Source organism: Hyposmocoma kahamanoa, unplaced genomic scaffold (assembly GCF_003589595.1).
Source record: "Hyposmocoma kahamanoa isolate Upper Pololo Valley unplaced genomic scaffold, ASM358959v1 92, whole genome shotgun sequence".
In the NCBI taxonomy this organism is placed as follows: Eukaryota; Metazoa; Arthropoda; class Insecta; order Lepidoptera; family Cosmopterigidae; genus Hyposmocoma; species Hyposmocoma kahamanoa.
This window is the reverse complement of record NW_020654748.1, coordinates 3,590,047-3,614,509: the sequence shown is the minus strand read 5'-3', so window position 1 is coordinate 3,614,509 and position 24,463 is coordinate 3,590,047. Positions and strand designations below refer to the sequence as shown.

At 37.8% G+C, this 24,463-nt stretch overlaps 1 protein-coding gene across 1 annotated transcript in view; it reads left to right on the top strand.

Moving 5' to 3' along the window:
- The window catches only part of LOC113236494 (5'-3' exoribonuclease 1), a 45,697-nt gene that overhangs the window by 9,731 nt on the left and 11,503 nt on the right, over positions 1-24,463 (top strand). Inside the window, 20 exon segments of the mRNA XM_026472595.1 lie at positions 1-87; positions 732-1,037; positions 1,873-1,984; positions 2,511-2,689; positions 3,440-3,609; positions 5,786-5,935; positions 6,749-6,816; positions 6,897-7,111; positions 8,944-9,073; positions 10,700-10,827; positions 11,387-11,568; positions 12,626-12,824; positions 14,126-14,385; positions 17,078-17,248; positions 17,727-17,838; positions 18,136-18,213; positions 21,307-21,371; positions 22,182-22,214; positions 23,071-23,176; positions 23,969-24,241. The exon segment at positions 1-87 is cut by the window's left edge and continues 101 nt beyond it. Coding sequence (XP_026328380.1) covers positions 1-87; positions 732-1,037; positions 1,873-1,984; positions 2,511-2,689; positions 3,440-3,609; positions 5,786-5,935; positions 6,749-6,816; positions 6,897-7,111; positions 8,944-9,073; positions 10,700-10,827; positions 11,387-11,568; positions 12,626-12,824; positions 14,126-14,385; positions 17,078-17,248; positions 17,727-17,838; positions 18,136-18,213; positions 21,307-21,371; positions 22,182-22,214; positions 23,071-23,176; positions 23,969-24,241 — 3,024 coding nt within the window.

Genomic DNA, 24,463 nt, shown 5'->3' with positions numbered 1-24,463 from the left:
ATCTTTGAAGTCCGGGTTGATCTCCGGCCGGATCAATGTAGAAAACTAAATTTTCTGCATCTCCGGTCTGGGTGTCTGTGTCCCATCGTTGTTTCCGATTTCCATAACACAAGTGCTTAACTTACTTTGGGATCGGAACAACGAGTGTGATGTTGTCTAATATGTATAATATTATATGATCGTTAGTGCGCTAATTAATTATAGTCGGTCTTTTTTGAAGATGGAGTAAAATGACAGTTCATTCCGCAAGTGTGGCCCGCTTGCGAGCAGCTAGTGATGGCAGTAAAAAAATATTCTATCGACTGAATATTGGTTGCTTATGGAATAAATAGCCGAACTTCTAACATCTTCGATCCATTATTTATCCAATTACTGAGCACACAAGTTTGAAACAGCACATATGAATTTTCGTAAACTCATACATACATACACTGTATTTAGAACTATGTATACGAAAAATACAATGAGGGGACATATTTTCAAGTTTTTAATTTTAATTCAAAATACTTAATCAAATTCCGGCTATTCTTGTTAAAATGTATATGAATAAAAATTTATTTCGATACTAGTAGGCCAACTGTCATAATAAAAATAAAGAAGGCAATGACGCAATTAGTAATCATTAGAACGTAACATTGACAATTCCATTTTTTGGCAAAATTTTATCTTTCACAATCTATCGATAAAACTATCGGCAACAAGTACATAACTATTTAAAATTTTATGGAAAGTGGCAACCTTACATATGTCATTTTACTCCGTCTTCAAAGAGACAGACTATAGCCCATTACTAATGCCAGCCATGTTTATCTTCAAGTGAGGTAGTGGCCAAATGCAAACCTTTAAGAATAAAAAACTTCCAGCTCTTAGCTGTTCTTCCGGCGGCTAGCAAGCATCTGCTGCCAGCGCCGTTCCACGACCTGATGACCGACGAGGAGTCGCCCATCGTGCACTATTACCCTGTGCACTTCGAGACCGATCTCAACGGGAAGAGGAACGATTGGGAGGCTGTTGTGCTTATTCCGTTTATTGACGAGGTGAGATTGAAATACAAAACGTCGCCTTACTTTCTCAAACTCATGTCTTAGAGCACAAAGTTCCTGAAATGCAAAAAATGGATTGTGTTTACAAATTTTGCAGGCTGATTTCAAGTCACATTTCCTTCATATTCACACATTGGCTTTTACTTATTCTTAAAGTAATGCATCTTAATTCACACCCTTGATAAGAAATTTAAAATGAATGGAAAATTTTGCCGTCTCCTAAATAATCACTCTTTATAAGATACGAGATTGAGAAAGTAAGGCATCGAAAGCTAAAGAAGTATCGGAGCAAGTGAAGAAATATTATGGTCTTTGCTTCCATCATTATGAGAGAGGGTTTATGATGGATTTGAATAACAACTCGGCCTTAAAAAAAGGTTAAAAGTACTTAGTATTTACAAATATGCAGTTTTCACTAGTAGCAGTAGAATCTTACCTATTTCTCCTGCCAAGCAGTAATGACAAGTTCAAGGGTGCTGGTGAAATTACAGGCACATGGGACTTGTCAACTTATGTCTCAGAGTGACAGGCGCAGTGGCAGTGTCCCTTATAGTAGATTGTTATTGAAAGCACCAGGCGCACGGCTTGTTCGTCCAGTCACTTAGTATCATAAGAACAGGCAAAAGATGTGTGTCAAGAACGTAGCTTGTGGAGTTCCAAAGTATCTGCTTACCTCAGGAGTTGGAGAGAAATATGTATATGTGTATATGACATGTGTGTTGTAACAGCAGCCTTAACGATTGTAAAAAAAATTGTACAATTATTTATGAAGTGGGGTTTGTTTGTATATATGTACGAGTAGTGTATATGAAAAATATATTTACTTCAGACCAACCTGCTGTCAGCGATGGCGCCCTGCTACCAGCGATTAACAGAAGAGGAGCACAAGCGAAATAGTCATGGGCCTATGCTCGTCTACAACTGGTCGCCAAAGAGTCAAGGTAAATTCAGCGTCGACCGCAGAAACCGCAACAGACTCTCAATGGTACATAAAATACATTCTATTTTAAGCGTATTTCAAATATCATAAATAAAGTGAAAACTGACTTCGTACTTACGTGCCTTTCTACGTAAACGTTGTCTTTGGTCACACATTGACAACGATTTAAGTAATGAAGTAATTTTGACCAACTATTTTTTTTAGAGATTTTTTTGTAAAATAACTCCCACTAGTTTTGTTATGATTGTCGATAATTATATGAAAGATCGAACACACAGAAAAATTTCATCCACCCAGTGGGACTCGAACCCACGTCCATGCTGCACCGTAGCATTGCTCTAACCATCTGAGGCTGCGATGAGAAGGTTATTCGAAAATCTGTCACTAGATGTCACTAACGGTGACGAAAAATCAGTACAAGGATCCATAACAAAAAGACAAGAGAATTTCGACGACTCTGTAACCCGTGGCTATTAAATTTGTATTCATAATCATAGTTACAATGTGTAATTCTATTCGCTGATCAGGTACCGTCCCAGCACCGAACTATTTCCCCCCGATCGCTGAGTGCCATGTGATCGAGCAGCACGTGTGGCGCAGCGAGCTCGAAGTACCAGAATCCGAACTGAAGCGCGGCATGCTGCCCAACGCGAGGAGGGACATGCTCTTCCCCGGATTCCCCACCATGAGACATCTCAAGTACAAAGTATGTGGCATTCGCTAAAATTAAAATATTATGTAAGGAAACGAATGAGGTATGACAGGATCGCGTCAATTCGAAGTTCATGGTCAGTAGCAGTAGAGCTCTTTGTAAAAGAGTTTTTTTTTTGTGTGACGGAACAAACAAGTCGTGCGCCTGGTGTTGAGCTACACGCCTGTTCATAACAATTCCAGTACTACTCAGAGCTTTAATTCGCAATGATATGAGGAGCTTTCCCACTGTGCCCATTACCCGGAGACATAATGTTGACAAGTCCCATGTGCCTGTAGATGAACTCTTCCACAAGGAGCTCTATAGCTACAGTGCGTCTATGCAGGTACCTCCACCTTACCTATTTCTGATGCTAAGCAGTAATTTGAAAACTAGTGGAGTAATTTCACAAAAAATAATTGAATATCAATTCAATACAAATGTAATTAATACAGTGAATAGCGACATCTCTCGCCAGGATTGGTAGCTGTAAAGGTACTAACTGGGTGATAAATCTGCAATAGATTTCTCATAGATGGCGCTACGACTAAAAAGTCGTTGAAAGACCAAGTACAAATACACGACGCAAGCACATAGAAGAATTCGTGAGGTCCGTTGGTTCGTTCCGTGGCTTAGTTGGTATAGCGTCTGGCACGGTATGCAAGAAGATGTCGGTTCGAATCCGACCGGATCGAAGGAATTTTTTCTGAGTGTTTTTTCTGAGTATTCGATCTTTGTATTAATAATTAAATCCCTATCTTTCAGACAACACTTAAAAAATGCAAAGTGAAAGTATTCGACCAGCCGTCGCGCAATGAGAACATGATTGTGGAACTGACCAACGAGAAAGACATTGACCCGTTGCTCGAGCAGGCCGCCAGAGAGTTGCTCGGTCAGATTATTTGGGTTGGATGGCCACATCTCACCAGGGCCAAGTATGTACAGTATTCAGTATTTATTTATTACCAAATCAATGTTACCAAATAATGAAATTTACACTACTTGTAGTCTCACTTCTTTATTTATTGATAACAAATAAGCTACAAGTCACTTAATTTAAAGAAAGATTAATTAATTATAGTGATTGATTAATTAATATGTTAATTAATTATAAATTATTACAGAGATATTATATAATGATTAATGAATATAGATATTAATGAATAAAGATATTAATGAATAATTAATTAATTGACAAGAATGATTTAATATATTAATTGCAATCTATTGAGATTCATTTATGAAATAATCATTATAATAAACTACATAAACGCAATCAAATAAAATATATCAGTCAGTCAATTATTAATATAATTGGTTAAGCAAATAGGATCCAATCCATAAAATTATCAAAAAATTAGTTAAGTGCACCAAACGGCTCTTTGGATAATTCTAGAACTCTACTCAATGCTCAAGTCAGGATTTGAGTATGGTTTAAAGCACTCGAAATCATACTCAAGTCCCTGGCATTAGGGTCGTATTTCCTTGTGTTTAGTGCTTGTGTTTCTATTGCAATCCTGACTTGAGCATTGAGTAGAGTTCTAGAATACGACCTTAGGATCAGAAAAAAAATCCTGGAGTTACATGACATTATAAGTTTTGAAAATAAAACAAGATTGAGAAACACTTTTCAACTTCAAACTGTCATATCTCGAAATTGACTGGATGTGCATTGGATCCTTTTGGTTTAACTACGTCCAATTTTAATTAATAAATGGCATCACACATCAATGTCATCAAACGTGTAAAGTGATTGCTCAACAAGCGACGTTTTGAGGACAAATTCGAATGAATTCTTCCTTTGGTGCACTTCGCGCGTTAACCGGCAGCCGGTTGTAGAATGCCGAGGCCATTCAATAATAATAGTAGTAATGATAGTTATAAAAGATTCCTACATTTTAATCCACGTTTTTTTTAATATCTTTGTTACGTAAGCGTTTTTTTTGTTAAATATGTTTAATTTACATTTAAGTAAATTTTTAAATTTACGATAATACAGTGTGAAAACACGATTCCTGAAAATTTTCACTATAGAAAAAAACACGAACCTACCTCAAAATTTTACAAGAAAACCGCTGTATTCTATAGGTTCTTACATATACCAATGATTTGTTTATATCAACTGAACTAAATAGAACACGTATACTATGCGATATACATTTTTGAAAGGGTTTTAATTTCGTTTGTAAAAAAATAAATGCCGCTCGACTCAACACTCTTTATATTCCTACATCATTGACTTAAATTATATGGACGTCGGGTCCGCGCTAAAAAGTGTCCGAACTTATAGGGCGTTAAAATCGTATACAGAGCGTCATTCACGCTTTAGTCTTCGTTTATTCGACTGACAGCGAAGCAAGCAAAATTAGACAGTACTGCGATGACATTACAATTTAAATTCAACGTTTTAGCTTTTTCATATTCCTTTACATGTCACTACGTTTAAATAGGTTGACTTGGGACATTTTTTTCGTGGTTTTTGTATTAGACCCGTCGTCCATTTATATGTAAGTCAATGTCCTACATGTACAATTTCTTTGTTGATATATTTTTTAATCTGTAATCTGTTGCTGTGCTTTATCCAATAAAATAAATAAATTACAGGGTAGTTAGGGCTTAATTCGAAACTACAAAAGGGAACATGCAATGTAATAAACAAAAATAAAAATTAAACAACAAAAATATGATTGTTGACTACATTTTATGCTAAACGGTGTCTCAAACCCCGTAACTTGTGAATCCACATTATAGCTGCAAGCACAGATCTCATTTAAGGAATTGTTTATGCCATAGTCCACTATGCTGTTTGGGGACTTCAGTTTTCCAAGCCCCTTCGACATGCATGTTTCAATCAATTTTAGTCGTAGATACATGCCACCACAGGTATTCGAATGTCGTTTTCTCATTTGTGAAGCAACTTTTTGGGCTACTATCACTCTATCTGAATTTTTCTAAAAGTAAAAATTACCATTTCTTTGAAAAAAAAAAATGCAAAATTCATTATCCAATATAAAACATTGCATCGTTTGTAATTTTCTTTAGATTAAGTAAGTGTTTGGATTTGGGACTATTAATACTAGTTTGAAATACTAAGTAAACGTTTGTTTCCAGAGTAATATCAATATCAAACGAGAAGACGCGCCTGCACCATATCGACAAAGACAATAACTTCGCGGACGACGCGCCGCGGTTCTCAACGGAACCGAACAATGGCAATCTGCACAAACAATGGATCTCGGAACGAGCTACTATAATTGAACAGTAATAATAATAACAATATTTGTTTATTTTCACTCACTAAAGCAATGTAAGAACTAATTAAATCTATTGGACAATTTTGGCTTAAGTGAGTGACTGGCGCCCGGTTTGCACTGGTTTAAAAACTCTGTACGGGTCACCAGACTCTCACCCCTCGAACAAGAAAAACTGTTTTACTGTTGTGATTAGATCAATTTTAATACGTATGATTATACGTATATATTTTGTATCTTACGTACTTAAATTAATCTTAAAAATGTATGTGAGATGTATGTGTAAGTGGTGTATGATAATGATATGAGAGAGAGATCATTACAGATCCTGTAACCTAGTGTGTAGGTGGCAAGTATATATTCGCACCTCTAATGAAATAGTGACCTAACTTACATTTCTAAAATTCACAGAAAATGAATTAAAATTATTGTATTTAGGGCTACTGAGCACATTTGAAAAGCTCTTAAATGTCATACTATTTCAATTCGCATTACGCCCTCTGTAGAAAAATGAAGAAATGAATGACTGTTTTTTTGAATAAATAATTGCATTTTAAAAATGGTTTGGAGTCATATTTTTTTACAAATGTATTTTACCGGAGGTGCGATATATGTTTCAGTTACTTACAAACCATACATACAAAGATGCATTTACATATTTGTCAAAAAGACTACAGCTCACACATTACGTGGTATATTATTTGACGACCTCTGTGGTTGTCTCGGGATTGATCCCGAGATCTTAACATTTAAATTAAACTCTATAATATCCGTCCAAAGTTAAAAGTCCAGCGTAATTATTATTCGTCTCTTTTGTTTTCAGTAACATGAATCGACTAGGCATAGAGCTAGGAGATGTGAAACTAATAGTCCACGCAGTTAATCTTAAAGGTAATAAATATCACTTATCGAAAAATAAGAAAAATGTGTACTTTTAAACAAACCATTCAATGAACTAAATTTCTCCTTAGGCTACAAGTACGTTATTCAGGATAACACACAAATGGTCTCCGAACCCGAATGGTGCACTGTTCCTTGTGGCTACGCGTACCAAGCTATAGTGAAAGACGTAAGCGCGTATATAGTGCAGGAGGCAGGCAAGTTCTCGACGCCGCAAGAAGCCTATCCGCCCGGAGATCACGTCTTCTTGTTGACTCAAGGGCAGTACTATGGATGCTTGGCTACTGTAAGTGATAAAACAATTAAGTCATCACCAGTGATCAGAATTGAGGCAGTTAATTTAGCTAAAATAAAGAATAATGTGGACATTCCCTTCTACAAATCCTGAGACTTCTTGAAACTGATTATGTTTGAATAAGCGTATTATTTATTGAAATTTGAGTCGATTGGTGACAAATTATTATTATTTCCAATCAAGTATTTGCTACAAATTATTGTCTCATTAAAAAAAATATTGTAGTTGTGTTTTTATTTTAGTTTGTATTATTGTCCTTACGATTAAATACTTTAGTCATTTAAAAAATAAACGTAACATATATATTTTGGAATGCTTAGAAAATAGACAGTAAAAAAAGATATTTTATACGCATTGATTTTGTTATATGAATTCCGGAATTTATTTTGGTCTTTAAAAAATGCCGGGTAAAATGGGTATGTCTATACTAAGAAAACTTTCATACTTTAGGCAAATGAACTCCCTCAATTCCGATCACTGGTTATCACCTATTAATAACGTCGCAAATCCTGGAAAGAAATTACCATCACTTTACATGTTACGTACACTATAACATAATGCGCCCTGCCCTCGCTGTCAACCTCTGTTATACGTTGTCGGTTATACGGGAAGGGCACTATTACCCATTTACACAAACTTCATCTCAACCTTGGGTGAGCAACACCGGGTGCACGTACAGCACCATCCCTGTTGTTCAGATAGGTACCGGGGTAGGTATCTTGACACGCTCACAAGCATTACACAGCCACCATTTGCCACCACTAAAACAAACAGTATGGTCAGCCCCATATCTTTTTTACGTTAGTTTTCGTTATAGTGACCCTTCTTACCGACCCTTAGGGTATACGAGAAGGGCGCTATAACCTGTGCACGCACAGGAACCTTATAAGTTCAGGTTGAGAGGGCAGTGCCTCGGGTAAGCCGCCCCGGGTGCACGTACAGTACCCTGCCTATTTTCCAATTATGACTGTGTACACTATGGTCAGTTGAATGTTACGCGGTATACGAAAGTTATTAGTGCGATAATGGCATAATGTTTTTTAACCCTACACTTGCGTTCGCGCCGCATTCGGTACGCTTGGACGTCAAGCGTGTCTGCAAAATCGTCATTTATAACGACTGAAAGGTTTGTTTTTTTACACGAAACGAACAGTTTCCAATGGACAGTAAAGTAATCGGAATGGTTCAAGTACCTAGGGCATTGGGTTACGGAAAATCTGTTCAACGACATGGGTATTGACAGGGAGCGCAAGTTGATTTGGTTGCAAGGTGCAATTTGCTGGTCCGCAAGTTGGCACGCGTATTATAGCTCACGTATTTCAAAGCGTTTTGCCAGTATCCTTTAACGCGTGCAGTTTGTGGGCCAAGTATGTACACGCAGAAAGCAGTGGAATGGCACTTCAAGTATAAGAGTTTACATAGGTAATGAAACTATTTTTTCGGATTTAAATTGCGTATATTTGTTTTTTCAAACACCAACCTTTGGGGCCCTTTACAGGTCCCGTGGCCACTGTTGACTGAGGTGGTGCAGTCATCAACCAGTTATAATATTTACAGGTCCCGTGGTCACGGTTGACTGGTTTGTTTAAAAAAACAAATATACGCGATTTAAATCCGGAAAAATAGTTTCATTTCCTATGTGTAACAATCGCGAAAACCTAAGAACTCGATAAAAGAGTTTAACTAATATAGTTTATAAGGAATACCCACACAGTGATAGAGTGAGTTAGGGCGATAGCGATTCTGATAATAACCCAGGCTTAAGGCACTTCTGTTGTTTTTTTTCCGTGGAATAAGTTACGAAACTGCGTTTGATTTGACAGGTGGTGGACTCTGAAGCGGTTCGCAGTGGACGCATTAAGGTGCAGGTGTTGGAGACGCCCGAGCCCGTGCCCATCGCGTCGACTGCGGCCAGCCCCTATCGCACCGCTAACCATGCCGCCGCCGCATGCGGTTAGTTTAGATAGTTAGCTTTGAATATTTCAGAAAATAATCCAGAAGATATACTAGGCGAAATGTCGAATCCTTATCGAAGCATTTTCTTATTTTACTTTTTTCACATTTGCAAAGTTTTGCGTGTAATTTTACAATTGAATGTTTTACCTTTGTTATTATTATTATTGGTACAAAGATCGAACAAAAACAGAACAATTCCTTTGCGGTAGCTACGGTGAGGCAACACACGCTGGTTCGAGTCCAGTCGGAACGAAGGAATTTTTTCCCTGTTTCTTCAATTTTTCAAAAAAATATATGAATCATGCTTATTGGCACCACACCCAGCGAGATTAAATCTAACCCGGACAAGTCTGATATACCAGGGGGTACAGTTTAAGGGAGTGACGCGCCCTTGAGTGTGGAGGGGATGACCAACCAGCCGCAGACGGTGGCCAGATTCCTGCCTGCTATGCAGCGCGAGACAAAAAGTAGATAGTAGGGGGTAGTTACTTGGGTAAGTTGTTAGGTAGTGTTGTTAGGAATGAGCGTTGATGGTTGATGGTGTTGGGCTTCGTGTTGCCGTAGTGGATCGTCCTGGGTGAAGTTGTGTTCTGGTCCATAGAGCTTGAGTTGTATCATTTCTTTCCCTTCTGATTCTGTGTCGGTTTCAGGAATTTTATACATTTCTTCAGCTGCTGTCTGAATTTATCCTTATCTTTAGTTAGTTCAATGTCATGTTTTAGGGAGTCGTTCCAGATAAATGTGGGTCTTCCTACTTTGGGTTGTGGTGCTCTTAGTGCTACGTGTAAAATATGTGGGTGTTTTCTACTGTGAACGTGGCCAGAGTAACAAAGCCTCAGATATTTTATTCCTTTGGTGATCGTCTTTTCCTCTGATACATCGTGTATTTTTCTTTCATTTGGTTTAGTTTCTGCGCAGTAATCATACTTCTAAGTATTAACTTTTCGGTAGTAAAAATATTATGATATTCAGTAAAATTTGGTCTCAATTATCTCAGATCATAGATCGAAATTCCAAATTTCTAAAGAGCTTCGTCATGACCTGTAGAATTGTACTTTGTTGGTTTGAAATTTCATGCCTATCGCTCGAGGAATGGGCGAGAAATTCCGTTCGTAGGTGCAATTGCTTCCGTGGTCAAACGGTTACCATGCTGAACTGCCATGCAGAGGTCCCGGGTTTGATTCCCGGGCCGAGAGAAATATTTGTATGGCCTACATTTGTTTCACTCGTTTGTTTGGTTGTAATTTGTGGTTGTCTACGTATGTATGTGTCCATGGCATTCGCGTTACAGGGTTTCTTTAGTGTGAATGTATGACTGTGCGTTGTTGTTAATTTCAGTGGATGCTAAGAAAGCTTCACTGCCTGCGCTTCTACTATCTAACAAAGATATACAAGGGTTATTGTCACCATCATCATTTCAGCCGAAAGACGTGTATAGTTGGATATAGGCCTCCCCCTAAGATCGCAACAATTACTGATCTTACTCTGCTCGTATCCAGCAGATTCCTGATATACAAGAGATGTGCTAATACAAGCGTTAGCCGTGGTCGTTGTCTTGTTTTGTTCACACATTGTACCAACTACATTTGTTAACTTTCGATTAATTTTAAAAACATTTTATAGGAATATCAGCGCAGATGTTATCTCGCATAACGGGCACTGTATTCGTGGTGTCTGGCGAAAGGAACGAGCTGCCCACCGAGACACAGAACAAATTCAATGTTGGGCTCAACCTAAAGTTCAACAAGAAGGTACATATCGTCCTAAATTCAGTACATGTAATTTTGAAGATAACTGCTTATTCACTTTAATTTTAGTTGTCTATTACGTCTATTAACTCGAACTCGCATGTAAACCATCGATATTCCATTTCGATGCCTGAAAATTAAAATTAAGGAACGAATAGGTTTTCATTATAATAATGCTGACAGTTGGGTACCAATTGGTTATTAACATTATTATTTGTTTTTAATGTACCTATTATTAATTCTTTTTTTGTTTGACATTGAATTTTTTAATTTAAATTGACTTCGTATGCCAGTTTGGCTTATTACAGGGCTTCCATTAAATTATTATTACCATCTATAATGTTTCTGGTTATGTACTCGATGAATAATGTAGATGTCATTGTGATAGTCATAACATAATCACCGCAACTGACAGTTGCGGTGACAGATACATTTTCGTGACATTTGCTAACACGTTTCAACAATTTAAAAGGTATTTTCACACCTACCTATTTTTCCGACAATTTCGTGATTCTACACTTTCGATATTATCATCTTAATTATTCGATACGCTTTTGAACAGAACCAAGAGGTGTCAGGCTTTACGCGTCGCTGCAAAGTTACGAACGCATGGTTGTACTCCGAACGATGCATAGAGGTGGTGAAGGCGTATGCCCAAAAGTTTCCAGAGCTGTTTGATAAATTGGCCCATGTGTTGAACAATGACATCTTCTTTGAAAGCGACCTGTGGCCTAATGAAGTTGGGTAAGTTAATTTTTTTTTAATTTATAGTATAACACACAGCTTGCAATAAATTTAGTAGCAGTAGAGCTCGTTGTGAAAGAGATGAAGTACGTACGTAAGTAAGCGTGTACGTCCAGAGAAGTACTTCTCTGGACGTACACGCTTACTTACTACCATTCTCTCCTTGTGTAAAGGAGACTTACTTATTTCTGCCGCCAAGCGGTAATGTGAGTATTACTGCGTTCTGGTTGAGTAAGAGTAAGGGTGTTGGTGAAATTATAGGCACATGGGACTTATCAACTTACGTCTCAGGGTGACAGGCGCAGTGGACGTGACCCTAAGATCATTGCGATTTAAAGTTCTGAGTGGCGTGTCGCTTACCAACAGGCGCACGATTTGTTCGTCCCGTTACTTGGTATTACGCACGCGTTGCGCCCATTTTACGGTTTATTTGGTCGTCTTTCCCAGTCGACTATTCAACGTTTGTTGGCCATATTTGAGCCCACCGGTTCAGTGAACCATCAGCCCACACCCGTATGACAAAGAAACGCAAGATCTGCCGAAAACATTTCCGCTGTTCGTGAGAGTATTCAGGAGAACCCGAGGCAGTCTCTTACGCTCGCATCAATGCCACAATAGAACACCCATTTTGATAATAAATTTTTATCACTTGCACGTATTGCTCGACACTGTAACTTGCCATGATGGTTAGTCTTTAGTGACTGAAAAATAAACAACAGATTTGACAAGCAGCATCAGCAGCCTCAACAACATGGCCGCTATGAACTGTCAAAATCCACCCGCCTTTGATGGAAAACCCTTTATTGGACAACATCACAGTCGTTTTGATCTTAAAGCAAGTTACTAAAGCACTTGTGTTAGTGAAATTAGAAACAACGAGGGTACCACGAACACCCAGATCCAAGACAATGTAGAAAATTTAGTTTCTACATTGACCCGACCGGGGACCGAACCCGGGACCTCAGAGATGGTGCCACCATTAAAACCGTCGTGCAAGCCACTCAACCGCACAGGTCGTCAAATTGATTTTTTTTGAGAATTGATGAATGTTTCCCAGGCAAAAGAAGCCGCAAGATGTGGTGGCGTGGCTGAAGACCCAACCCCACACTAACGCGGCGCGACGCGAATGCGGTTCTGACGCACTCGAGCCAGAGGAGATGAAGGTGTTGGCCTCCTCACTGGACCAACAGCTGAATGACCTTAAAGGACACGGGAAGAAGGTCACGCTGCACGTTAAGTGGAACCTGCTCTATAAGGTATGTCAGCTGTAGTGTTGTCCATAGGCCTTCTGCAACTTAAGAACTACATAGCGCTAACTACATAAACATTGGTTCTCACTCGCAGTATTTGTTCACGTAATATCAATTTATTATTGAAATATTTTATTATATTGTTGATGTATGATTTTTTTACTACCTTGATATTTATATGTATATGTCGGATTAAGACGTATGGGAGACGATGAGGGAAACATCCTCATCGCTGATTTTGTCAGAAATTATTTGATAGAGCGACATCGCCTCTTCCACCTTACCTTGTTTGAGCTGTTAGACTGACGTGACGTTTGTAAACAAAGCATAAACAAAGAAACCATGATTAATGCGATTCATAGATTGCTAAAAAAAGCTGTTCATCTTTTTAAAATTAATTTCTAATACGATTTAGGACAACATTTTCTATCATAGTAACACGTTTCTTATTGGTAAATGTCATTTAGTGGGTGTTCATTATTGGTGAGTGTCGATTACTGGTTAGTTCATTAGCGGTAGTAATAGTAGTTACCGGACATTAAAGAAATTCTAGTTTAGGTTTTTTTTACTAATAATTATAATCAGTGGTCGGAAAAAGATGTTCCTCATATATAGATACATGTATAGACATAGCTACAAGTGGCGACATAGAGTTGTTAAAACTACCAAATATTAATTAATAACTTTTTCGAATTCGGAATTTCCGGAAATGGTTTTACTGCATCGTAGGACAAACTACTGGCATAGGAAAACGAAGTTGGATTTAAAAGTTATTCTAATAGTGGCATGTGGCAAAAAAGGCAGTATATAACTGACAGCCTTGTTGCCGTTCCGTCGATGAGACCGTCAATATGCGATGCCATATTTAAAGCTAGGGAGGGGCGGAGAGTGACCATACTCGTCGTTTTTTTATTCTCTGCTTTGGTAAAACGTCAGTTACATCTACTGTATTTTTACATGGCACCATTAGAAGTACTTTAAAATCCAATTTTGACTTCCTAGGTTAGTAGTTTTGTCTTACAATGCAGTAAAACTATTTCCTGAAATCCGGAATGCGATAAAATAATTAATTAATATTTGGTGGTTTTGACAACTCTATATCACTCCTTGTAGCTATATTAATACATGTATATAATCTAGATGTTGAACACTTTTCGGACCATTGTTTTTATGAAACATCAGTCAAGGAAACTAATCACTATTGATTATATGTTTACAAACAAAAAATATTTCAAATTTAAAGACATACTTCCCTTAAAAAATCAAATAAGTAAAGATAAGTAATGACAAGATATTTCTTCCAACAGCCAGAACTACACGAAGGTAACATAGCTCCGGATCCAAAGGGAGATTTCAAGATGTACGACCGCGTCGTGTGCGTGGCCCGCAATATCACAGCGCCCATCGGAGCCAAAGGCACGATCACTGCTGTATACCAGCCCCCCGACAGCAATACAGTCAGGTTATCTGATAAATTGAACGCGGAACCGACTTATCAAGTCATGTTCGATCAACCATTCTCTGGGGCTGTACTCGAAGATTTGTTCGATGAACCAAGATTCTATAGGTAAGATTTTTGTTCGCTTAGTTATTTTTGTATGTGAAACGCGTTTTTTACTTATTGAATCATTTATTGCGCAGGAAAATACAAATCACATTTAGTAATAATCTCAGAACAGAGTACTAAAAAGCCGACCTCAAAAGTCATTCATCCCCTAGTTTGCTTAGCGGTGGAATATTTTCTTGAAATTTAAATGGGACCACTGAGGCACCCTTTTTCTAAGAAAAAGAATCGTCAAAATCGGTTCACGAATGCCGAAGTTATTGCGTAGCATACATAAAAAGAAATTAATTGAAAACCTCCTCCTTTTTTTGAAGTCGGTGGAAAACAAAACAAAAGGTACTGCTTATTTGTAAATGAAATTTCTTCCGGCAGATCTAAATACAGGACATAATAATTACAATGATGGGATAGGAAAATAAAATGTAAATAACATTAAAATATTAATTATCATTAACAGTTTGATAAATAAAACTATAACATTTATACAAAAGAAATATTAATTATACAAAAGGAGAACAAAAATGGACTTATCTCTAAAAGAGATCACTTCCAGCCAACCTAAGGCAGTGAGAGCAAAAGTGACAAGCGGTCAATAGCGTGGAAGATAGGAAGAGGGAGAAATATTATAAACTAACAGATAAATTCAAAATTGTCGATACTTATATAAGTATTACAAATACATACGATATAACATCGAGTATATAACCAGAAATAGAGACGAAATAAGGGCCATATATTCATGGTAACACATTAGCGATACAGCTTTTATAAATATCAACTTTCATTTGCACTTAAATATAGACAGGCCAACTACTGACCTATGCGTACGTCTCCGTATGTTCCAAAAAATATTCTGTATTTATTGTAATAAAGATAATATCTCTAACAATGCCGTGCTGTTCTATTCGGTGGTGCGGGAAAAACAGCAAAACATCTAATTACAAAACAATCGGAATCACATTTCATCGGTAATTAAATATTAAATATGTAATTTTACGATTTCCGTCCATTATAGCAAAGCCCAAGTTAACTGGTCGCTATGAAGTGAAACAGTTGACGACACCCGTCAATTGTTTCCTACTCGGGCTAGCCAAGCAGTTGTCACAGTAATGATATGGCAGAATAGTTTTCAAATAAATTAAATGACATTTCGTCTTTATTTCTGGTTATATACTCGATGCGATATAATAACGTATAAAAAAAACTTAATGATACTTAAGACAGTTTCCCTGTATCTCTTACAGTGGGGAACTCCCACCCCATACCGTTCCAGTTATAAAACCACTATATATATATATATATATACATATATTACTAATTATGTAATGGGATTCTTTTCTTTTCATTTTATTATTGTTTTGCCTGCATGATTAATATGATTTTATTGTATTTACAAATTATTGCACGAAAACATTGGCACTGCAACTCTTTTGAACAGGCGTGTAGCTTACCTACGGCTTGTTCGTCCCGTCACTTGATATTATAATAAAAATAAAACATAAAAACTATAAGTATTCCGCGAGTTATACAAATAATACTACTACTATTAATACTGTGCTCTACAGTGATTCAAAATTCACTCTTGTAACGCCTTTATAACCTGCGTATACACATGAGCGCCGCCGCCGCCGCGTTTTTCCTTGCGCCGCCGCCGCCGACAAATGCAATCGGAGCGCCGTTCAGTTCGATCAGGCGCTCCGATCGCACGCACGCGTACGCTTCCGTCTTGTATATGTGAAGATGGCGACGCCAGAAAATGACTTTTCTAAGACATAACAATTTTTTTTTAAATAAAATATAAGTTTGTATTTGACCTTCATCTCACCTGATGGAAAGTGACAATGAGGTCGACGATGGATGAATGCCTATTCATTTTTGCCATGAAAAGGCCCAAGTTATAACGCTCTGCTTCCCTTTTTCGGCACAGGTTGCCCGTTTGCAAGGTTCCACGACCTGGGAACTACATCAGTCTCAAGTGAGAGACGGTACTGAGGCACAGTTACGTAGGACTAGTGCTGGAAATCCATCTGGCCCGCTAGCTTTATTCACGTCTAGATTCCGCAGAGTTCTAAGTACCTATTTTTGGCGTATGCGAATTGGCGCCATAGTGCAGTCAGCCTGAGGTAAGATGAGATCCAGACGCGAACTCTTTGCAAAGAGTGAAGCAAAAAGATTTGCCTTGTCATCTGCAGTATAGGCGAGCGTGCTGTCCGGCCTCAGCAGAGGTGACATAGATAGGCGACAAAAGTTAGTTAGTGACTTTACATTTAAAGATGTTTTGTTTAAAAAAATTATTTGTCAATTTCTGGCGTCGCCATTTTCACTACGCATACACAATATGGAAGCATGCGCGTACGTACGATCTGAGCGCATGATCGAACTGATAAAAAATTGATTACTATAGAAAATACGTTATTTTATTTTTTCCTTTGAAAACGCATTTGTGTAATGGTTTTTGTAAAAATAAACACCGGTATACAAATTCGTTTTAGGGTCGCGCTCGCACCGCCCAAACGCCGCCGCCGCTGACACTTTTTTGTATATTATCGGCGCTCATGTCTACCTGCGTATTGTAAAGAAATACATGATTTGATGGAAAATGACGTAATTATTTTAAAACTAGACGAAGAAATATAGGTTTCACTATAAAAGAGTTCAAGAAAGCAACAGGTAATTTATAAAGATGACTTAACAGGATGCTGCCAACCAACATGTTGAGCATTTCGTTCGGGCGCAAATTGCGCGCGAACGTGAGTGCTGCGAACAGCCGCCAATCGCTGGCCGCGAACGCGCCCGCGCAGGCCGCGCCCGGACCCACCCTCCTGCGCCGCGAGGACGGACACCATTCCGCCTTCGCCAACTACACGTGAGCATCGTGCCTTTTTACCAATTTTTATTGATGTTTAGAACTGTTGAGGGCTTGGACCGATTCGGCTTTTCGACTTCGCACGATTCCTAATTGTTCGTCAATGAATGTTATTATTAAACATTGACGAATGAGGTGGTCGGCGCAAAAGTGGTGTATCCCACATTTATTTTTATTTCTTTTTGCGCTGATAGCCTCATTTATATCTAGAACTGTTCGATATCGCAAATGGATCTCCTTTAAACAGAAGGCTTGGGCCAATTCGGGTCAGGGACATAACACGTTTTCCGAGGGTTGTGGACCGTCTCAGTGCAGGTTTCATCAAGCTATGAAGTTGTTGAACATACGTCAATGTAACGTATTCAAGTAAATAAATAAAATAGTAATTTTTAATTTGATTTGTGTTCAAAAATTCGACTCCAATCGTTTGATAAAACCAGGAAATACTAAGTTCATTCTTATTTATAAATGTGAACAGATCTCCGACGGAAAACAACAAGGCGGCGACCACAGCCGTTGAAAATCCTATCAACGCTAACAATACAATCAACCCTGCAAGTTCCGACGATACTAGTAACGGGCAAGTGCAGGTAAACATACCAGCTTAATTTTATTACGTTCAGTAGTTACTTGTGTTCAAGTCTGTCCCTATAAATACGAGTAGACCACCATAAACTTTGCTCTCCCATAATCTGCGGGTTGATGACTCGACCAATATTGAAAATTTTACGAGTCTCATAAAAAAGTCAACCCTCTTCCGAAGATAAATTAGTCGAAATCCACTTGTAGGTTATGGAAGACAAATTTATAGCGGTCAAGTTATAAGACTAAGTAGTTTAACAAACTGGTATAAGGGATAATCTAACACGCATGCGTATACTGTACAGGACAACGCGACGCATCTCCTGCGCAGTCTGCTCAAGATCAGTGAAAACGAAACCGACTCCGCCAAGCGGAATAACAAGGTTCTAAGATTTATCTTATTCAGTTAAATGTTTGCTATAAATGAGATTTTTCGAATAATTAGTGAGACTATTATTGATACAAAGATCGAACAAATACAAAGAAAAATGTCTTCCTACCCGACTGGACTCGAAACAGCGTCTGCTGCCTCAACGTGGCTACTTAAAGACTTACATTTCGATACCTTAATTGAACACTACGCCAGTTAATTTTTGGACCTGTTCTATTTTTATTTCGTTTTTTTGTTTCCTTTTGTTCACAAAACTCATTTTTTGCTTTTTTTCCAAATTTTGTTTTTTGTTTCTGTTTTTTTCACAACAAATATTAGTAAATAATAATATGTAATAACGCACACACTCAACATAGCTCCACACTATGGAAACCTTGTATCGCGGGTACTATGGATACACACATAGACAACCACAAATAACACCCAAACTCATGAAAGAAATAAATGTAGGCCATACAAATATGGCTCCCGGCCCGGGAGTCGAACCTAGGACCCCTGCGTGGCAGTCGGCATGGTAACCGTTCGGCCACGGAGGCAGTTAGCTAATAAATATGGCTGTTTACAAAAATAACAGAAACTGACCAAAAAATATAGTTACGCCAACTATAGTGTTAATTGGAGGTATCGATTTGAGGTTATTTAGACTTAAACGCTTGTTGATACGTGAACATGTGATGCAGGTGTCGTATCTTATGAATAGGTGACATACTACGGAAATCATCGTTAACTAATATACATTTCGTAACAGTGGAGCTCCTTGTGAAAGAGTTCGTCCAGGGAAGTGCTACCGCCATTTTTTTTAATATCAAGTGACGGGACCGACAAGTCGTGTGCCTGATGGTAAGCTACGCGCCTGTCCATAACAGTTACAGTGCCACTCAGTAAGTACTTTAAATCGCAAAAATCTGAGGGGCACTGTCACTGCGCCCGTCACCCAGAGACATAAGTTGATAAGTCCCATATGTCTGTAATTTCACCAGCACCCTTCAAAACCGGAACACAGTAATGTCGGCAACATTACTGCTTGGCGGCAGAAATAGGTAAGGTGGCTATACTTCCCTAGACGATTGGAAATATGTAGTAGGGATCAGGTTCATCTTCTCGCTCAGAAACCCATCTGATTTCGAGACTACCCGATCGGATCGATTCCGGTTTGAATCAAAATCAGCACGCTGATCTCACTACGGGATGCGGGTTTTCGCTAAGGAGTTTTCAGGCTATAGTGTCCTCTTTATGTATTTAAGCTGCTAAACTAGCAGGTGCAGGCAGGTGGTAATAAAATCGAACCCAGGAGCTCTAAGTAGAAAAGATTTGGCAAACGAAACAAGTGTCAATCCAGGTATGACATTACTGAGTTCTGTATACATTATGTGTATATTGTTTACTCCCATTTTTTTCATGAATGCGACTTGGTTTCCTGCGTTATATCGAGCGAGTTAATAATAACGATTTCACAATCGAGCTTCCCGAGTATTTATAAACACTAAAGAAATTCAAACAAGCTTGAATGGCAACAAAATTATTCACTACCGTTGACAACGTCTACGTGGAAACAGTACTCGCGTATTGAATTGATTACTTTACATGTCGCTATGTCGAAAAAGGATCTCTTTTATTACGTTTGTGTATATTTTACTTGATGTTCGCGTGTTATTCGATTTTTAGGGTCCAAACAAAAAGCAGAAAAATCGTCAGCGGAACTCGCCTATACAACCAAATATGACATTCAATAATAAATTCAACCAGTATGGTTTACAGCTCGGTATTGTTTGACGTTGAACCTTGCTGTTATTATAACGCGGCGTAATGTGTTAGTTTGCAATAACACTTTCTAATGGTGCATCATTGTTTACGATGTTGAAAGCATGTGTCCACTGCATCCTCCGTCCGCATATTTTCCGCTAGTGAATTTAACCGAAAGCGACGATGATCGCTGAAAACTTTTACAAAGCATGGAGTGTGACATGCAAAATTGGAATAGGTGCAACGTCTTGCGTTGAAGACACGCGATGTTATTACATAACATAATTATAAGTTTTTTATAAAAAAAAAAACCAACCTCAAAAGTTCGTGGAATTACATCTATTTGCCAAGTTTTATTGAAATCGGTTACCGGAAAGTGCGCGAAACCGGTTTCATCCCCTGGTTAACCACCCTTAGAGTTGGAATACTTTCGTCAAATTTAATTGGAACCAGTACCGAGGCACCCTCTTTCCAACAAAAAAAGAATGATCAAAATCGGTTCACAAATGCCGAAGTAATTGCGTAACATAAAAAAATCAGTTTAATTGAGAACCTCCACTTTTCTTGAAGTCGGTTTATTGAAGACATTTTTGACATAATAATATGCAATGTAACAGTTTCGCCAAAGTATCCCCAAATACTAGTCGTTATTTAAAAAAAAACGATTTTTTGAAAACGTTTACTATTCGTATTTTCAAATATCGCATGCTAGTCAGGTTTTGTTCTAGATATACAAAGCTGAACATATTCGTAGATGTATATCGTTGTCATACTGCGGAAACCAATTATCTGGAATTTCTATAGAGGATGACTTACTATAGGGAAATGCGACGTAATTGCTAATTTAAATGCAAATATTTTCGTAGTTTCAGTTTTCGGTAAAACACAAAATGGAATTATTTGTTACATATGAGAATGACCATGGTAGTAAGAAATATTCGTCGTCGACATTACAATTGCATTTATTTCAAAGTACATTTTTGTGAAATAAATTGTTTTTTCCAGTATAACGACGATATGCCTTGTACTAATTCAAAACATATACGAATTATTATAACATTTTTACTAGTTTTGTGTCATCGGAGCCGGTCAACACATTAATTCATTTTGTGGCTAAACAGTAGTACACAGTGGGACACAAGAATTGAGTTAATTTGAAATGTGAATTAGTGGCAAATTAATTATTATAGGCACTATTAAAACTAAAAAAAAAACGTAAAGTGTAGAATTTTTGGCTCAATCACCGAGTATGAAGAGCCAGTAAAATACAGTCGAAATTTCAATATCGTTAAATATATTATATAGTTTTCGAGCATTTTTTATAACAATAAACTGTTTTCAGAACATGGCGGAACAAAACTGGCGAGTTAAAAACGAGGCCCCACCTCAGCCACAACAACCTCCGAGGTAAGTTCATTGCAATATATTCAAATGTGCCAGCAACCAAGCTCTGTAACTAAGTTTAGAAGTCTCACTGGTGGTAGAGTTCTGTATCTGCGCGGAGCTCGCCTGAGTTATTGTCATAACAAAGCAGCACTGTTTACTATAATTGGTACAGAAGACTTAGATCTTATGTGCCACGGTCGACAACGTCTTAGTGAAGACAATTTTGTAGCAGTAGAGCTCCTTGTGAAAGAGTTCGTCCAGGGAAGTACTGCCACCATAATGCTATATAAATGCCACCTTACCTATTTCTGCCGCCGGTTTTGAGGGATAAGGTTGGTGGTGAAATTACAGGAACACGGGACTTATCAACTTGTACCACGAGGCCCATGACTTGTTCTTGCCGTTAGTTGCTATCATAAAAAATAAAAAAGTCCTAAGTGCTATAAACAGGCAGCTTCCCTAAAGAAATGATTGGTGTCCATAGTTACCATGTTGATAAAACAGCGTCTTGTATCTGCTACTATTTGCTTATTCATAATTAAATATATTGTCATTCTCCTAACTGTTACTTCTCACAATTTAAATCTGAAGTGTCAAGTTTGGCATGCCCTTGGCTCTGTACGATTTTACCCAACTTTCAACAGCCAACATTCCCCACTAATCGTATGTCTACCTTTTATGTATTTGACTATAACTCAACAACGTTTGACGCGAGCCGCTACTCAAGATGTAAAGTGCTGAACCGGTAATGGGTTGCCCTAAAATAATTGCCTAATATCAAACTGTTAGGGCAAGAACGGTATTATCGTATATCTTCAATGTTGCACGCAGCCAAATACATCCATTTTGGAAATTATTTACTGGGTAAGAGATATAGTTTACATCTAGCCGTCTCCTCGCTAGAAACATCGTAGGATTTTAAACGGAGCATCGTCGTCAGATTATTTTTTCATTGTATGCTGTAAAAATCATCACAAAAAAACCATTATATGCGTCAAAAAAAAATTATCATTATATACACATTATTATTATTATTATTATTATACAATAATTTTATACATACATATACTTCACGCCATTTTTACAATAATTTATGCATGCATATAATGGCACTCAAACACAGGTGTGAAATATCGGCCGGAATTTTCGCAACTTATATTTCCTACAGCATTTTTATGATGCCACAAGAGTTTATATTTTACAACAAAGCTGAGAAACACCAACTACTATTATCACTACGCAACAATAGATAGAACGCATTGCCTCGAACAGTAATCCGATATTTATTCCTCACACGTTTTGTATGATATCGTATGTCAACTTCGAATACACGAAATACCGGTCGATATTATGTGCGGTCATCTGACACGAGCTAGTGTTGCCATTCGATAGTGGAATATTGATAGTATTTAATAGCCCATCGATAATTCAGACAATCTTTTCATATGCCTATATGCATATATCGATATTTAAAAATTGTAATTCTGCGTTTTAAATTACATATTATGACATATATCCGTCACGCTTTTTTTATTTATGGGGAAGCCAGGACTATGGACTTCCACCTGTAACGCTCCTGACTATTCACTTCGCTTCCTCTACCTGCATCAATCGCTTCCTGCTCGTTTATTCTGGGAATTTTAGACCTGACCTTTTTATAAATTATTTAAAAATTCCAATACTTGTTTATTTACATCGTTAAAAAACATCTCGTGTACAGGCTTCCGCAGCAACCCCAGAACTGGCGTAAAGAAAACGTGGCTTCGTTCAACGAACCACGCGCACCGCCACCCGCTTTCAACCAGCAGTGGGCGAACAATTTTAAGGTCTGTTTCCTTTAAAATTTTACATGACAATTCTCGACCCTACAATTTTTTTCATTCTTTTTATTTTTTATTTATTGCATTACATTACATGGCTCGTGATGGCTCTTTTAACATTGATATTCGCGTTGTCAGTACAGGCACATAGGACTTGTCAACTTATGTCTCAGGGTGACGGGCGCAGTGGCAGTGCCCCGCAGATCTTTATGATTTAAAGCTTTGAATTGCACTGCAACTGTTATTTACAGGCGTGTAGCTTACCATCAGAAAAAACTACTCAAGGGGAATCTTTGACACGGTTGATACACATACGGGAACTTACTTTGAATTCAAATTATATTTAGATTAATAATGAAAATAAAAAGTTTTATTTATTCGATTAGAATAGGGTGGGGACATTGCAAAATATCGGTAGTAAAACTAAATTGGAGGACTTAATCGTATTCAGCCTTAAACAAGAATCAGAAATTACGTACCTACTTATAATTTAAAGATTAAAATTTGTTACGATATAGCATCATTCAGCCTTTGTATTATAAAATTGTAAAAAAAATCGTCTGCAAAATCAAAAGCTTTTCTATAAAAAGTACTTTACTAACATTTGACGACAAAACCACTATATATTCTGTATTTTCTATTGCATAATTTATTCAATACAAACCAATAAATCAATGTATTTATTGTCTGCAATAATTATTTTCTTAAGTCGACCAATAACTCTACAAATCACAAAATATGTCATTCGTTACAACGCTACTAATTCCCAGTCAAACTAATTTGAAATTTCTCTTCCAGCCACAACAACCTCCCGTCCCTCCGTACCCGAATTTCAGCCAACCTCAGCCCGGTCCCCCACAAATGCCCTTCCCCCAGTTCCAAAACCCCCACTTTCAACAACGCAACCATTACAACTACCACGGCAATCATGGCAATCCTCAAGGCAATCAGAACAATTTCCATCGAGGGTTCGGCACACAGGGTTTCCCAAAACATTTGCCGAATGTGACCGGGGCTAACATCACGTTAGGACCTAGTTGGAACAAGGATCACCATAACCAGTTTCAAGATGTAAGTTTATTTTATATTATAATCTCATTACAGAGTACTAAAAAAACCGACCTCAAAAGTACGTGGAATTACGTCCATTTGTCAAGTTTTACTGAAATCGGTTACCGGCAAGTGCGCAAACCCGGATACATCCCCACTAGTTCGCCACTATACACACTTGACACAGGAAATAATAAGAATCGGTTCTCACTACTCAAAGTATATTGAGAGAAAAACGCCATG